The sequence below is a fragment of the Rattus norvegicus genome, chromosome 7 (assembly GCF_036323735.1).
Source record: "Rattus norvegicus strain BN/NHsdMcwi chromosome 7, GRCr8, whole genome shotgun sequence".
In the NCBI taxonomy this organism is placed as follows: Eukaryota; Metazoa; Chordata; class Mammalia; order Rodentia; family Muridae; genus Rattus; species Rattus norvegicus.
In genome coordinates, this window is record NC_086025.1 from 66,511,648 (window position 1) to 66,530,570 (window position 18,923).

The 18,923-nt window shown below is 38.9% G+C and overlaps 1 protein-coding gene across 3 annotated transcripts in view; it reads left to right on the forward strand.

Moving 5' to 3' along the window:
- The window catches only part of Cpq (carboxypeptidase Q), a 570,217-nt gene that overhangs the window by 362,675 nt on the left and 188,619 nt on the right, over window positions 1-18,923 (forward strand). For all 3 annotated transcript variants that reach the window (XM_008765417.4, XM_039079808.2, NM_031640.1), the window contains 1 exon segment: window positions 6,254-6,455. In XM_008765417.4, the coding sequence (XP_008763639.1) occupies window positions 6,254-6,455 (202 nt within the window).

Consider the following 18,923-nt stretch of genomic DNA (forward strand, 5'->3'; position numbering starts at 1 on the left):
AGGTAGAATCTCAGGGTTGTTTTAATTTGCATTTCCCTGCTGATTAAAGATGTTGGATTGTTCAAGGAAAAAAAGGAAGGCTGAGTAAGAAAGTAAAGAATAATATTAAGAACAATATTGGAAGCCTTATGTCACAAGTAGTCAGAAAGTCTAGGAGATGACATTGTCTAAAAGACAATGTCTAACATTTTGGCAGAGCCTTGCAGAAAGCTAGAGGGAGAGTGAGAAAATCTGAACTCAGAGAAAGTGTACTAGTGCAATTTATAAGAAAACGAAGGTGGTTGGATGGGAGAGGGGTGGGTGGCAGTGGTAGTGAGTGTGGGCATAAACAATGGAACTCTGAGGTGAAAGCCACATGGAGCATTGGAGGGGAAGAGTGACGTCCCCTGACACAGATTCATCACAGGATTACTGTGTGCAGGAGAGGCTGCAGAATGGTGTGCGTTGTTGCACATAACTTTTGCTACCCCACCTAAACTCTGGGAACAGACCACGCTTCCAGCCCGAAGAATATTGGATCCTCAGATGAAAAACACAGATGCACAGTTGTTCAATTTCAATTTGCCTTATTGGTTCAACTGCTGTGCACTCCAGTCTACCTCAACTAGCATGTGTGTCCCAGGACTCCCAGCTCAGCACCCTAAATCTGCACTCAGTTTCAGTTGCTCAGCCATCTTCATTCCCAGCTCAACATCCCCAACCTCCCGCTTTTAGAAGCAGCCTGTGGTCACTCCACCCAAGATCTCACATGGCTGGTTGGCTTTTCTACCTCCAAAGCATGGCAAAAACTCTCTCTCCCACTCCCTGAATCTGCTCACTTCCCTGCAGGGATCTGGAAGTCCCACCTGTTCCTTCTGCCCAGCAATTGGGTCAACTCATCTTTACTGATAGATTAAGACCCAATTGAAGAACAGGACCTTAGCATCAGCACCATCCCTACCGAAGGTCAAGGTGGAAATGATCTGGACACTACTCAGTACTACTACAGGACAGTGATGCTAGCCAGGGTAGCTGGAGTCCAGGTGGATATTTAAAGTAGATTGACAGGATTGATGATAAATTCCATTTGGAAGGTAGTGTCAGGAATGACTATCAACATTTCCAGACTTAATGACCTCAGTGCTTTTGCTGTTCACTAAGTCATTCCTCCTTAGAGATAAGGAGGCCAAAGCAGGAAGAAGCAATATAATGACAGATGGGAGGAGAGAAGGCTTATGATGGGGCTATGAGCCAAGGAATGTAGACAGCATCTGGGGGCTAGAAAATGAAAAAGAAATTTCTCAGAGCCTCCAGAAGGAACTCATCAGCAGTAGCAGCTTCTTGACTTCAGCTTTTCAAGATTCACTTCATAACAAAAAGAACATAATTTTTGTTTTTATTACAGGTTGTTAGACTATAGTGATTTGCTATAGCAGCATAGGAAACTGATACATGAACAGCTATATTAATATGAATGTGAAATCCAGGAGAGAAATTCAGCACAAAGTAGAATCACTTTATTCACTTTATATATATATATATATATATATATATATATATATATATATATATATATATGTTGCAATCCCCAGCAGAGTAAGCATGAACTGAGGGGACATGAGGTGCTTCTATATTGCTTCTAACCACCCAATACCCAAGGGCAGAGTGCCATTGGTAGAAGAGTAAAAACTGAGAAAGAGCATCCAGTACGACACAATGAGAGCTGACGTTTTCAGATCCCAGAAGCTGAGGGAAAAGACTATTTCCAGGCAGAGGCCAAGTGCCAAGGGTGGTTCCATTGGCATTTGCAACTTTATGATGACTTGCGATCTCAGTTCTGGAATGTTTTGTAACCACCTATAAAATGCTGAGGACAGTTGATATTTGTGGGCAGCCTGCCTGTAGAGCATATTTGCCTTATGCTTTTGATCTTTATATACTTTGCTCCTCTCTTACAAACTGACACATCTCAGTAGCAGTATCTGGATACAGAAATCAATGCCCCTTCATTCATTTCTTCCGTTGTTGTGTATTTCAAGGCTCCTCTTATCTAGGACCTAGGATACACTGTAAAAACAAAACAAAACAAAACAAAATGAAACGTAATTCTCAACTTACCAGCACTTCCAGAATAGTGACTTTTTCTTGGGACTAATATCACCTTGTCTATTAAAGTTTGACCCAGGCATATTTCCCATAATTTTCTTCTGACCTTGACACATGGTCTTAGAATTCATCACATGTGAGGTAACCAGTCAGGGTCTTTTGGTGAGCCCTGGCCTCCTGCAGTGCTATCTGGGTCTTTGTAAATGACACCCTTCACAGGTCACCAGATTTACTGTTAAAATTAAGATATCTCTGCAAGAGAAATGGGGCACTGAGATAGGCAAGAAAACTAGCTCTGCCCAGGGCTAATACAGGTGCTTAGCCACCCATTCCTCAGCGTCTTCTTATAAGTTATCACATAAACACACTTTCTACTTGAATAAACATCTCAAGTAAAATAAGACGTAATACTTTGTCTTTCACTTTGATTGATGACCAATAGATAGGAAAGAATGTTATAAAAATTAAAGGTTTCTGCACCTTTTAGCAGTGTCCCTAAAGACATTATTTTACCCAGTATCTATCATTAGAAAAAGCCTTAAAATAAATCCCCATAAAAATGAATCCTAGAAAAAAAATCACTGCTGAGTTTTTCTTTTCCCACTTCTGAGGATTAAGCCTAGGGCCTTGGTCAGTGGTTCAAGACACAGAGCTTGATACTCTGCCCTCTTTGAACTTTTAGAAATGTATTTTCATTTTTCTTGATGGCTGCATACACACATGCTGCATACACTCACAGGACCCAGATGAGAGCACCAGATTCCTGGAGCTAGAGGCACAGGTGGTTGTATGTCCTTGGGTTCTGGGATTCAAATTCTGATCCTCTGGAGGAGCATCCAATGCTCTTAACCTCTAAGCCATCTCTCCATGCCCTGCCCTTAGGTCTTACTGAAGCAAGGACTCACTCAGTTGCCCAAGCTGACCTTTAACTTGGAACCCTCCTCTTTGAGCCCCCTAAGTGGCTCCTAAGATTACAAACATGAGCAAGAGGCTCCAGCAGCAGCTATTTCAAGGAGCTAGAAGTTGGCTTTCTTTTGCAAAAAATAGAGAAAGCTCGCTCTAGTTTCCCATTTACACCAGCAGCCACAGCTAGAGCTGCAGTGTCCTCTTGTTGCCAGTGGGTTCCTGTGGCTTCCTCAGTTTCACCTTTGCCCTGCAGTATTTATTGAGCTTCATACACATGCTGCTATTTCACTGGGGAGCAGCATAGACACAGCTTTGCCCCTTGCCTCTAGGCTCTTGAGCGTTTCCTGGCTCTTAATGTGGCCTTAGAAACTTTACTTGTAGGAGACCTTGAACTCTTACAGGAGCAAAAAGATAATACACAAATGTAATAAAGTACAACAGGTCAGCATATTAGATTGGGCTGTGGTGTGCTTGTCTCCAAAGTCTCAGAGATCACTGAGGGAGCTGAGAGCCCTGATGCTCCTGTCAGGCTTCCATTCAGAAAGCAATTGTTGTGCTATATTTCACATAATTTACTAATAGTAGTAAGCTACTTGTACAAATAAAATACATGGGGGTGTTGTCACAACAACGAAGTGCTCAAGTGCTGTCTATTTTCCAAGAAAAAGGAAAGTCATGAGCTGGGTTGAAGTGGCTTTGCACTGTGAGTATAAATTAGTCTACTTTTTTGCAGGACAAGAAAATTATGACTATTTTGATGGCTATTCTTTGTTGTTACCTTGACCACATCTGGAATTAACTAAAACCTAAATGATCTGAAACAGCTGTAAGGTATTTTTCTTAATTAAATCATTTGATGTTGGAAGACCCATTTCTAATCCAGATCTTTGAGGTGGAAGATGATAAACCTTCAATTCAAATCTTTTGAAGTGGGAAGATCCACCTTTAATCTGAACCACACCTTCTGATGGCAGCCTATAATAAAAACGATATGGAAAAAGGAAGTTCTTTTTGTCTGTTTTCTCTTACCCTATCTTCACTGGCATTGGAGCCTACTTCTTTAGGACTCCAGTGTATATATACCGTGAAGACCAGCTGGGACATCCAGCCTCATGGACTGAACAACTGTGTTCTTGGATCTTCCATTTATTGTTGAGTTAGCTAGACCATGGCTAATAAATTCCCATTATATATAATAATAATATATAGCCATTTACATACATATATATATGCAATTTTTCTCTTTTTAGCACCCAGCGTTTTTCAAGGATGGCACCAGGGTAAAGTATTCTGTTTGCTGATTATGATGGTAGGCAGTGGGTCTGCAACACTTCCTTAAAGCCAGGCTTTACATCTCATCCCATGGCCTGCTGAGATAAGCTAGTGCCCTTTTTATACAAGTGCATACAAGGCTGAGTCAAGTTACCAAACTTGCTCAAAGTTACCTTTCAGGGAGAAAAGTATGTGGTGTGGATATAGTTCAGTCCTGTCTTTCAAGGCTTTGTGTCCCATCTCCAGAGGGCCACTTCCAATTTTCCAGTCACAAGTCTTTACTTTTAAGTCAGAAATACAAAGAATGCAGTTTTAAAAATGAATAGATTTTCATTTTTACATGAGCATAATACAAAGTCTACTCAGATAAAATTTATTATCTCTGCTAATAAAGTAATTTAATTAAGCACAGAGAGGAGTGAAAATACAAATAAAAACATCTTGCTACACAATTCCTTCCAATTAGGAATCAAAGCCTAAAACAATAAAACTTCCTTTCAAGACAAATAAAACAGGATGTGTACAGCAAATCAGAATCCTGGCATAATAAGGAAATGCTTGATTTCCATTCATATATGGTTCCATTAGCAATTGCTAACTTGATAGCAGTATGCTATTGTTCTCTACTTTTACGTAAACATTGCCATATGTTTCCTCTAAAAGAGCAAGAAAACAAACCATCCACCATACATCACACCACCTTTTCTCCTATTATGAAGCCATCTTAGTTTTGGCGTCCAGAAAAGGTGTTTGGACACCACTCTGCACAAGCGAACTGGAATGAACTGCTGCCACTCAGGAATGTATTATCACACATGCAGGTTCTTTGTTATGAGCAATTTCCTTTACTTAAATAATTAACTTACCTTTTGTTTTTCTCCAAGACTACTTTGTGCTGCCCATATATCCTTGATTATGTAGCCTTCGGCTGGAACATGTCAATTTACCAGGGGTTTTCCTATAACAGAAAACTGATTCTTTTTCTTCCAACAGCTAGTAATTGCCAGACACTTCAAGGCTAGGGTAGAATTGTGTGCCCAACAGCCTCATATATGCTGGGATTTGGTCTGACTTGAGCTTCTACAGGTCTTATACATGCTGTCACAACTGTTGTGAGTTCACATGTGCCCCGCTGTGTCCAGAAGACACTGTTTCCTTGTAGTCACCCACCATCTCTGGCTCTTATAGTTTTTCTGCCCCAGGCAATTACCCTTGAGTTTTGAAAGGATGAGGTGGTTCATATTTGATCTAGGACTGAGAATTCTGCAATCTTTTCTTTTCCGCCCCGGCCTGTTGTTGCTCTGTAACACTCACCATGGAATTTGCAGAGGCTTCTCTGATGAGGAGTGAAAGGTGCATTAGTCTATGGGCATAACAATAAGTTATTTGAAATCAGTCTAATACCATGTACTAATTTACAAAATAATAGAACCAGATTCTCCCCTAGGAGCTACAAGTTGTCTTGGCCTGATAATGGCACTAAGCATGGGCTCCATCTCCTGGAGCAGTACTGAAACCAGAAAGTGGTTGGTTATGCTCATGGCATTGAGTCGCTATTATACCAGTGGGCCTTGTCTTGCTAGAGCAGCAAGACATTTGGATGCTCTATCTAGCTCACAGAGTACGTAGCTGGGTAAGAGTGATGATTACTTTTCTCTTCATGCAGAGTACACAGCACATTCTAGTACAGAAATGCCTTAAGCAAAGTGGTTAAAAAACTATCATTGCTAGTAAGAATAATTGAGCGATTTATTATATTCCATTCACTCCATTATATTTTTTTTGTAACTTTCCAAGTCAACTCTTAGGTTTGGCAAACCTCAGGATAGGAAATTATACATCTTAAAACCACCAGGAAATACACAGAGTAGATATTGATCAGGGCAGAGTGATATAATTTTGACAACAATCTGTAAGAAGGTGATTTATTTGGTAGCACAGAAGCAGCAGATGGAAATCAAACATTTATCTCTTTTTAAATTTTCTTTAGGCAAATATTTCCAAGTACAGTTTGGTGATGGAGGCTGACTCAGGAACCTTCTTACCCACTGGGCTGCAGTTCACCGGCAGTGACAAGGCCAGGGCTATCATGAAGGAAGTCATGAGTCTCCTGCAACCCCTCAATATCACCAAGGTCTTTAATGATGCAGAAGGAACTGACATTAACTTCTGGATCCAAGCTGGAGTGCCTGGTAAGACCAAAAATGAAGGAAGTGTTCCTGTATGCTGTCACCAATTTAAAATAACATTTCTATTTAGGTGTCCCAGTGGTTACTGTCGCTGACCACTGGCATGGAAGTCCTATCCTTTTATCAGTAAGGTATACTCTGATTACTTTGACAGTTGGGAAAATGGTGCTCATGTCGCACACGCTTGTCCTCAGCTCTTCACTCTCTGAGGTCTGCAGTGAATGAGTCTAGAATTCAGCCTACACATCTACTCTTTGATTTTTATTTTTTTAAAGAAAATGTTTTGTAATTTTACCACCAAATTTTGAGAAATGATATAGAAAGCAGTCACTGCTGCCAATACCCTTGGGAATCTTCACTTACTCTACTATTGCCATACCCATGTTGTATCTAAACTTCATAGTAAGAGATTTTCTCCTTGAGGAAGGAATTCTTCCTTATAATTTTTTTTCCTTGATGCTTCTGTTAAAAGGTTTGATGCAGGATGAACAAGACAGCTTAGTGGAAAAAGTCATCTGCCATTACACTTAACACATGAGATTAATCCTCAGGACCCACATAGAAGGAGAGAACTAAATCTCATAAGTTGTCTTCTGACCTCAACATGAACACTGCGGCACATGCAAGACCACACACACACACACACCACACACACACACACAAACACACACACACACACATCATACATACACACACATACCCCACAAATATACCACACACATATACATATACTACATACACACTATATACACACACACATGCCCCACACTTATACATGCCCCCGACACACACACACATACCACACATACCACACACACACATACCACATACCACACACACACACACCACACATACCACACACACGCACATATACACATACACACACACATTTCACATACACATACACTACACATGCACACCCATATGCACACACACACAATTGCACATCCCCCATACACAAATACACATATATCACACGCATACACCTACCACACATACACATATACACACCCCATACACATACACACACATACACACACACACACACATACACACACACACATACACACATACACACACACACACACACACACACACATACACACACACACACACCTTGCCCTGATTGGTGATATGTAATATCAATCTCCTGAAGAGATCTCTAAGCCCTTGGGGACAGGGATGAAATTTCAAAATGCAAATATACCTAAGAGTTTATAGGAACAGAACTCAAGCTCCAATTTGTGCTGCTTCTCAAATTTACCCAAATGGGAAGTCTAGCCTTTGAGCTACTTAACTGTTTCCGAAACTCTCATGTGTCATAGAACTAAAAACAGGCTCTGTACATCCACCTCTGCCACGTTGTCTCCAAATCTCACCAACAGCTGCACAGATTTAAATTGTAAAGAAAGCCCATTCTTGAGATATTGTAGATTTCAAAGGCAGAGTTTACATTTAGAGATTTACCCAAATACTGACAGCGAAAAATTAAAAGATCTTTCCTTTATTGTAATGGAAGTCTTGAAATCTCTCCATTTGTACTGTGGCTATTCAAACAAAAACACGAAATTCTCTAAAATCCATATTTCCGTTTAGAATGGTACATAATGCCCGGGCATATCCAAAACATTACAATGTGACCTGAATACCAGAGTGACTCAACTGGAGACTGACCAGGAGTGGCCAAAGCAGAGGAGGAACTAAAATCCACAGCAGAACTGGGACAAAAAAAATTGACACCAACCCCTGTCCCCACTACCTTGTGTTACTCTGTTAGATCATGAGAGCCACTTTCTTCACATGTCTATGTTCCATAGACATTGATCTATATGAAATGAACAGGTAGATTAATTAACCTCATATGGTGCCATGAGGTACCGTTCCTCTGGGCCTCAGCAAAGCCAGGCTCGATTTCACATAAGAGAGTAGAGTGAGACGTGAGTCTGCTTGGGTTGCTGAATTAGTAAGCTACACTTTATTGAGCTTCCACCATTTATGAGACTCCCACTCAAGCTTTTTAAAAAAAATACTGCCTTTAATCTGAGACCATCATTTGGAAGCTGGAACAATTACCCTTATTTTAAAGATGGGGAAATAGACTCAGAGAGATTAAATGACTTGCAGAATTCAAAGTCACCCGAGATCAGACCATTTTTGTGTCAAGGTTGATGGCCTTTCCCTCCACACCATGTCAGCAACACAGAGGAGTCTAGAATGCTGGTGGTCTGCCCAGACTCAGGCAGTGTCTGAAATGTTTATCTTATTCAGCTCTTATTTACGCAAAGGTTTCCATCCCATTGCTCCTTGGAAGAATTTACCACTGGGAGAAAGGAGTTTATTATTGTAAATAACTGCTTATTTCTCTTCACATACCTTGTTCTCCTCCTCTTTCCTCTAAGTCAGCAGCTTCTCTATAGATTTCGTGTTTCATTTTAAATGACTATAAACATTTCCTTATATTCTTTCCTTTACATTATTATGAGATGGACACACAGTGTTGATGCTTGTCCCCTGCTACCCCAAAGCTTTCTTTAAAACAAAAAAACAAATAATGTTGCTTGTGCATATATGTGTACGTGTTCGTGTGTGTGTGTGTGTGTGTGTGTGTGTGTGTGTGTGTGTGTGTGTGCATTTACCCAGGCACTCATCTGAAGATCAGAGGAGAACTTGCTGGGAATTCTCTCCTTCAATTACCTAAGTACCTGAGTACTGGACTCAGGTCATCAGACTTGGCAGTAGGTACCTTAATCCACTGAGTCACCTTCCCAGCCCTAAGCTATCTTTTGTTGTTTCCAATTTTGATTATTCCTGAAAGAACCAGTGGGACTGCTCATGCCATAACACTTGAAATATTGAAAAGTTACAAAAGTTCAGAAAAAGGCAATCATCAGAACTGATCTGAAGGAAAATAGAAGTATATGTTATGCCTATTTTATGTGTGGTCACCTGCCCTACGGATAGGATTTAAAAACCTATTTAAGTGATGCTTTGCATTACTTTGCATCTAGCTCTGCTGGATGAAACACTTATTGGTCTTTTATTATATTCTAAATCTGTTAAATAGCCATAATCTGAAGTGACTACTTAATGACTGAGTCTCAGTTTTTCTTAACTGTTTCACATATGCTTAAAAGAAAAAATGGTTACCAAGAGCACAGATTGAATTAAAAATCCTGCATGATTTTCACTAATTATTGAAGAATAGTAAGTTGGCTGAAAAAAAAAAGTCCTTGGCCGAATAGGTTAAAATCTTTAATGGAAAACAATCCAATTAACAATGAACTACTAACAAAAATAGAGGCTTTCAGTGAAAAGAGATTTAATATAAAGTGTCTTAGGTACACTTTTCCACTCAAGCTCTCCCCTAAGGATTTCAACCCCCAGCCACGCCCCTGCCTCCTCTAACATGGCTATTCTTCCCTCCCTTTCAGCATAGTGTATGTTCGCTTGTGTTCATGAGTCTGTCACAGACCACAGAAGTCTGTGCTGCTCTGATTTTCCACAGCACTTTGGTCTTCACCCACGGCCTTGTCCTTTAAAAGCTCATACAGCCTTGGTCTAGGTTATTAGGAATTTGGGTGCACCCTACTCCAATAGTCTCTGATACTTTCTTCAACTTTAAGGTCAGTTCTTTCTATTATTTAACATCTTTTAGTCTAATTTGGGGAACATGTCTGAATTTTTGTCATTCTGACCCAAGAGAGGAAACTAAAACATTGAAAATAATTATTTTCTTGGCCAATGTTTGTTCTTTAGAGTCTGAAGAAAATAAAAGCTATTAAGAGTAAACAGTCCTGGGGTTGGGGATTTAGCTCAGTGGTAGAGCGCTTGCCTAGGAAGCGCAAGGCCCTAGGTTCGGTCCCCAGCTCCGAAAAAAAGAACCAAAAAAAAAAAAGAGTAAACAGTCCTCAAAGTTTAAAATATCCAAAGAAAAATGTATGTACTAGGCTAAAACAAGTGGGCTCACTTCCCTTACAGGGAAGGAAGGTGAGAGAACTCTCTAAACTTGCTTTCTAGTACACCAGTGAAGATGTCTATAAACACACCTTCTAGAACACCAACGGTTTTCCTATATAAAATAGTAAGCAGCTATACCTGACTCTGTCAATAACAGCATAAGAGTGGCAGTACAGTAACCTCGGGTCTAAACTGGTCCCTGTTAGAACCAGATAGACTTTCAATTCTTTCAGTGTGGGTTTTGGGTGATGTAATAAGAATCATTTTTTGTTCTGATTGTCTCAGTACTGGTTCTCAGTTGCATACATCCTTTTAAAATGCCTTTAAAGACAAGAACACACAGAGAGACACACAAAGACACACACACACACACATACACACACATACACACACACACACACACACACACACATGATGAAAAAATTAGATGCCCTTTTGGTGTGGCCTAGGGAATGAGGCTCCTCTTATTTCATATCTCCAAGTTAGTTTCTTCTTTAGCTGTAGGATCTAAGATGCATCCTTGTTCTAATGTATTTCCTTATTGTATAGTGTTCCAGAAGAATTGCAGACCTTGAATGTGTGTTCTGCTTCATGGCTTCTAAATATATAGTGAAAGATGTGGGTTTTTTTCTAAACTTTGCTCGTTTCTCAGTATCCTTATGAGTCACCTGCTGTGTGGCACCAGGGAGTCAGAGACGAATACAGACAAGATCTATTCCTTGAATACCACTTGTCTAATTAGTGAGGATTGGTTAGCACATCTGTAAAGTATAAATGGTGCCCTATCAGTCTCAAGCATGCACATAGGTTTTTCCTCCTGTCCCCTAGTTTTCAGACTGACATCACAATCCCCAACCACCACACAATCCAGACCATGCCAACACATATATGTATGTATGTATATACATGTATATATATGTATATATGTATATGTGCCATATGTGTGTATGTGTGTGACATCAGTAGGTTTATTAACATAAGTTTTGTTGGTGGCTCCCTTTTGCCTCCTTACACTGGGTGAGTCAGAACTCATGAATTACTATTCCTTGACTTCTATCTTCTAAATGTATCTGTTTAGCACCCATGTCAATACGTCAAGTTGCTCATCAAGCTCAGAACCAATGAGCTTTTATATTCTCCTCCTTAAAGCAGATTTGCTTGAACTTTAGTAGAAGCCTCCTGGTCCCCAAGCTTCCCAGGCTGATTGAAGATTAGGTGAAGAGGGGCTGTCTACAGTATAGAAGTGGTTTAGTTTGTCACATCTTGACTTATGGAATATCTTTTAGTGTTGCCTAGAATAGTTCTTTAAAGCTAAAATGCAAACTTTCACATGGGAAGTTAATGTATTTTGTGTTTTGTCCAATTGACTAGACTGGGAGTCTTCTTTATATACCCACAAGGCCCAATATTACTTGGAACATAAAAGTTTAATGATTAGATGTAATGATCTGGAAATTAACAAGACATACAAAAAAGTGAAGTAACAGGCAGATGTTTTGTGCAATGTTCCCATAAGTAGCACATATGAATTGCCTGCCAGAGTCCTAGGATATAGCCTAGGAAAATTCTACAAGATGGGACTGGAGATTAATGATGAAATTATGTTACATGGCCCAGGACTGACCTGTGCCACAGCTCTCTGTGCCCAGATCCCTGTGGAGAGAGAGCTTGTCTCCCAGGAGTGTGGCCACACCTAAGAACACAGGTAAGACCACTACTTCTACTCAGAGGGACCAGCCCAGAGCCCTCAGGACACAGGAACTGAGAAGCAGTCTGGGACAGGATCCTTTTGGTTTTCATCTGTGCCTAGAGCTGACCCTGTGCCATAGCTCTCAGTATCAAAATCCTGTCCCAAGAGAACTGTTCTCCAAGGAGTGCTGACATACAGAATTATAGGAGGGTCAAGTCACTGTCAGAGACAGCAAGACCAGTTAATACCAGAGATAACCAGATGGCAAGAGGTAAATGCAAGAACCTAAGCAACAGAAACCAAGGCTACTTAGCATCTTCAGAACCCACCACAGCAAGTCCTGGATACTCCAACACACTGGAAAAGCAAGATTCTGATTTAAAATCACATCTCATTATGACTTTAGAGGACCTTAAAAAGGACGTAACTCCCTTAAAGAAATGCAGGACCACACGGGTACACAGGTAGAAGCCTTTAAAGAGGAAACACAAAAATCCCTTAAAGATTTACAGGTAAACACCACCAAAAAAGTGAAGGAATTGAACAAAACCATCCAGGATATAATAATGGAAATAGAAACAATAAAGAAATAACAGAGGGATACAACTCTGGAGCTAGAAAACCTAGGAAAGAGAGCAGGAATCATAGACACAAGCACCACTAACAAAATACAAGAGATAAAAGAGAATCTCAGGGGTAGAAGATACCATAGAAAACATTGACACAACATTCAAAGAAAATGCAAAGTGTAAAAAGCTCCTAACCCAAAACACCCAGGAAATCCTGGGCACAATGAGAAGACCAAACCTAAAGGTAATAGATATAGACAAGAACAAATATTCCCAACTTAAAGGGCCAGTAAATATCTTCAACAAAATTATAGAAGAAAACTTCCCTAAAGAAAGAGATACCAATAAGCATACAAGAAGCCTACAGAACACCAAGTAGATTGAACCAGAAAAGAAATTCCTCCCATCACATAATAGTCAAAACACTAAGAGCACTAAGCAAAGAAAGAATATTAAAAGCAGTAAGGGGAAAATGTCAAGTAACATTTAAGGGCAAACCTATCAGAATTACACCAGACTTCTCAACAGAGACTATGGAAACTAAAAGATCCTGGGAAAATGTCATACAAACTCTAAGAGAACACAAATGCCAGCCCAGAATACTATATCCAGCAAAACTGTCCATTACCTTAGATAGAGAAACCAAGATATTCCATGACAAATCCAGTATCTTTCCACAAATCCAGCCCTACAAAAGTTAATAGATGGAAAGCTCCAACACATGGAGCAAAGCTACATACTAGGAAAAGCAAGAAAATAATCTTCTTTAAATGATCCCCAAAAAGATATCCACAAAAAAATAATTCCACCTCTAACAACAAAAATAACAGGAAACAACAGTCATTTGTCCTAATATCTCTTAATATCAATGGACTCAATTCCCCAATAAAAAGACATAGACTAACATGGATACATAAATAGGACCCAGCATTTTGGTACAGACAGGAAACATATCTCAGTGACAAAGACAGACACTTCCTCAGAGAAAAGCCTGGGGGAAAAGTTCCCAAACAAATGGTCCCAAGAAACATCAGGGAATATCCATTCTAATATCAAATAAAATTGACTTTCAACCAAAAGTTATCAAAAAAGATAAGGAAGGAGACTTCATACTCATCAAATGAAAAATCCACCAAGATGAACTCTCAATTCTGAATATCTATGCTCCAAATGCAAGGGTACCTGCATTCATAAAAGAAGTTTTACTAAAGTTCAAAGGACACATTGCACCTCACACAATAATAGTGGGTGACTTCAACACCTCATTCTTATCAATGGACAGATCATGGAAACAAAAACTAAGCAGAGATACTGTGAAACTAACAGAAGTAATGAACCAAATGGATTTAACAGATATCTATAGAACATTTCATCTTAAACAAAAGAATATACCTTCTTCTCAGTACCTCATGATGCCTTCTCCAAATTTGACAATATAATTGGTCACAAAACAGGCCTCAACAGATACAAGAAGATTGAAATAATCCCATGTATCCTATCAGATCACTGGGGACTAAGGCTGGTCTTCAATAACAACAAAAATGACAGAAAGTCAACATACACATGATTACGCGGTCAAGGGAGAAATAAAGAAGGAAATTAAAATCTTTTTAGAAATTAATGAAAATTAAAACACAACATACCCAAACTTATGGGACACAATGAAAACAGTGTTAGGAGGAAAACTCATAGCTATGAGGGCCTCTGAAAAGAAACTGGAAAAAGTATACATTAGCAGCTTAACAGCACACCTGAAAGTTCTAGAGTGAAATGAAGCAAATACATCCAAGAGGAGTAGACGGCAGGATATAATCAAACTCAGGGCTGAAATCAGCCAAGTAGAAACAAAAAGAACTTTACAAAGAATCAACAAAACCAGAAGAATGTTCTTTGAGAAAATCAACAAGATAGGTAAACCCTGAGCCAGTCTAATCAGAGGGCACAGAGATAGTATCCAAATTAACAAAAGAAACTGAGGAAATCCGAAAAAAAAAAGTTGTGAGATCCTACTACAAAAGCCTATAGTCAACAAAACTGGAAAATCTGGATGAAATGGACAATTTTCTAGACAGATATCAGGTTCCAAAATTAAATCAGGATCAGTATAAACCATCTAAACACTCCCATAATCCCTAAAGAAATAGAAGCAGTCATTAAAAGTCTCCCAACCAAAAGAAGCCCAGAATCCAATAAGTTTAGTGCTGAATTCTATCAAGGCCTTCATAGAAGACCTAACAACAATATTCTCTAAATTATTCCACAAAGTAGGAACAGAAAGAACACTACCCAACTCGGTCTATGAAGCTACACTATGCTTCTACTTAAACCACACAAAGACACAACAAAGAAAGAGAACTTCAGACCAATTTCCCTTCTGAGCATTGAAAAATACTCAATAAAATTCCTGCAAACCGAATCCAAGACCACATCAAAATGATCATATATCAAGATCAATTATGCTACATCCCAGGAAGGCAGGGATGGTTCAATATATGGAAATTCATCATTGTAATCCACTATATAAACAAACTCAGAGGGAAAAAAACCCATGATCCACTCATTAGATACTGAGAAGCATTTGATAAAATTCAACACCCCTTCATGATAAAAGTCTTGGAAATGTCAGGAATTCAAGGCCCATACATAAACATAGTTAAAGTAATATGCAGCAAACTAGTAGCTAACATCAAGCTAAATGGGGAGAAAATTGAAGCAATCCCACTAAAATCAAGGACTAGACAAGGCTTGCTACTCTCTTGCTACCTATGCAATATAGTACTTGAAGTTCTTGCCAGAAGAATTAGACAACAAAAAGAGGTCAACAGGATACTATTGGAAAAGAAGCAATCAAAATACCACTATTTGCAGGTATGATAGTATACTTGTGACCCCAAAAACTTTATGAGAGAACTCCTATAGCAGATAAACAACTTCAGCAAAGTGGGTGGATATAAAATTAATTCAAACAAATCAGTAGCCTTCCTCTACTCCAAGGATAAACAGGCTGAGAAAGAAATTAGGGAAAGGACACACTACACAATAGTCAAAAATAATATAAAATTCTTTGTTGTGACTCTAACCAAGTGTGATGGTTTGCATATGCTTGGCCCAGGGAGTGGCACTATTAGAAGGTGTGGCCTTGTTGGAGGAAGTGTGTCACTGTGGGGGTGGACTTAGAGACCCTCCTCCTAGCTGCCTAGGGATGATTAGTCTGTTCCTGGCTTCCTTCGGGTGAAGATGTAGAACTCAGCTCCTCCAGCCCCACATCAGCCTAGATGCTGCCATGATCTGCCTTGATGATAATGGATTGAACCTCTGAACCTATAAGCCAGCCCCAAGTCATTGGGTCATTGGCTGAGTACATAGGGTATCAAAATGCCTCATTAACATTTCAGGAATCTCATGTGCTAGCTCAACAGGTTTTTATTAGGAAAAAAGGGAGATGTACCTGTAATCTTAACCAAGGCTAAGTGACATGAGTGTCTGTGACTGGAGGGGGTGATGGGGGTAGATTCCCCAGTCAAAGTCAGAGAAATGGAAGCCCTGTCATCAAAGGGAGTCCTCCATCCATTTTGCTCCAAGGTTCAAAGGCTATCTGGTCAATGGTAAACTTAGGCCTTAATGAGTAGGTTTCCCCATACAACATCTAATTCTAAATCATACCACATCTACTGACATATGTTCCTTATGGACAAGGTGCCTGTAAAATGCATAGATGTTTTCCTATGGTCGGAAGTAGGATACTTACTTCTCTGAGCCTCTTTACATTCAAATTTATAACCATGTCTTCAGTGTTTTTGCTCCAGAAACAAACATTATTTTCCATGTGAAATAAGAACATGATGAATAAAGGATCCAATCTGTTCAAATATTAAGAGCAAGAGACGCAATAGCACAAAACTGCCCATATCAAACAAACACCAATAAGCATCAGCCTTAGATTTGAGTTTCTAAAAAGATTGGTACATTGTTCTTCACTAAAACTTAGGGAACATGCTGATTAGTATATCTTTGAGAGAAAGAATATTTTCTTTTATTTTTTAAGACATCTCTTGAAACAAATTCTTTTTCAATTTTTGCTAATATTACCACACAAGTATGTGTGATTTATAGTTTTTATATCCCATGGCAACATAATCTTGCTTCTGTCTTTCATTTTCCTTTTACTTAACTTCTCCAAGTCTTTGATTTTTTTTTGCCAGAATCTCAAAAAGGTTTCCTATTCCTCAATGACTGAATCTATTCATAAAAAATGTAACTAGTTTAGCACAATTAAGCAAACCATTTTTTTCTAAAACTCCAATCTCATCAATCACAGGAGGCCTGTACCTTAAGTGGAAGTTGTGTTTCCCATCCTTTGGCCTGCCACATCTGGTGACAATTGCAGGAGCTCATATGGTGCCATTTCTGTCATAGCACGTGTCTCTCTGTGCCTTGGTTCACAGACCTTCAGATTATTTACAAAGTGTATGCATTTAAGTGTTCTGGAAGTTAGGAGTATAATTTTGCCTAAGAATGTGTTTTTGTGCCCTTGTACAAGAGCTGTAGTCATTGCTTTGGATTTCCTCTGTGTGTGTCCCTGTGTAAGACCAAAGAGAAATCACACAGGTGATGAGAATAAAGGTTTCATTTACTCACTTAAAGTCCTTCTTATAAGTGACTTTTGATTACTTGTTTATTGTTAGTAGCAAATTTCTTGGTTTCTCTTGGATTATTTTCTGTTTTTAATACTATTTAATTCTGATTTTTATATTTTCATATTCTCTCATGTTCTCTCATATTCATATTCTGTCAGATATTGTGCTTGAGCCAGTTATTAGGACCCTGTCTGAGGCTATGTGTTTTCTCTTAACTCTCTTCCTAACAGGAACATAATATAGCAGTTTTCATTCTATATTCACAATATTCAGGAAGCACTGAGACCTTATAAAAGTGAAGCTTAATTTAGTAAAACATCCAGATATTGACCATTTCATTGAAATACTTAGCACTTCTGTCCTTAAATGCTCATACAGACAATACTGTATTTAAAACGAATGGATGCTTTGGGCCATAGTGAAGATTCATTAATATTATGAATACTTATATGAAGAACAAACTATTCAATGGATGAAAGAGAAAATAGGAGAAAAAGATGTCAAGACTGAGGTAAAAGATACTGGTGGTTTCATCTGTAGTGGTTAATAATATTTCTTAATCTGTAAATATCAAATGAGTCATAATTCTTAGTTACCCTTATTATCTAAATAAATTGCCACTAGTTTGGAAACAAAGAGATGACCAACAAATTCGTTAGTGTTTATTGAAAGGAAGCATTTCTATGGTCTTAGAGAACTAGACAAGAAAAAGAAAGGTGATGAACTGTAGCCTTCTTCAAGTGGGAGAGATAAGATGTTTGAGCATTTCTCTTTCCCGGCATTGAATATTGCACTGTTTTTTTTTTAACTAAACTCAAGGATATATGAAGAAAATGACTTTAATTGCTTGGCACTTACTTAAAGAGCCTGCTCTGCTATTCAATGAATTAGAAACAGTTTTCAAATTTGATTGCATTTAGGGCTATACAGACTTACTTGAAATGGCATTTTTTTCTGTACATCTGATCTATCTTCTAGAAAAGATGATTTTAAGTGAACTGTAGAATGCCCAGATGGTCAATGGTAACTGGGGAGATAGTGAAGATCTTCCATGTGCTAATGTAAATCATACATTGCATGTTTTATAGTCTCCTCTTCACACCCACATGACTAAGTATTGATGTTTCTGCTCTCCAGGTGAGGAAATTGAGGTTAAGACTGGCCAGGAGCAGTTACCAAAGCATTAGGAGATGAAGGTCAGATCTGAAGGTGACTGCAAAGCCCATTTTCTGTCTCTGGCATCTTTGGATCTCTGTTGATGACAGAAAAATGCCAACTTCTTCAGACAAAGGCTTTGTCACCAATCAGTGTTGTAGACCAAAAACAAATATTTCACCTTACCTATAGAAATCCAGTAGGGACTAAACTATCTGGATTCTGTCAACATTATCTCAGTGCCAGCTCTTCTCTCCAGTTTCTGCTTTGTAGTCAGGTTTGTATCTGAAAATTCATATTTTTCCAAAAGGATATTAGGAATTCTATCTAGTTAATTGAGTATGTACTGTGAAATATCATATTAATTCAAGAACTGGCATGTGAAGTATTTCTGGTGTCAAAAGAGCCCATCTTGCAATGTTCTTGGTCAAAGGTTAAAAAAAAAACAAAAACCAAACTTCCT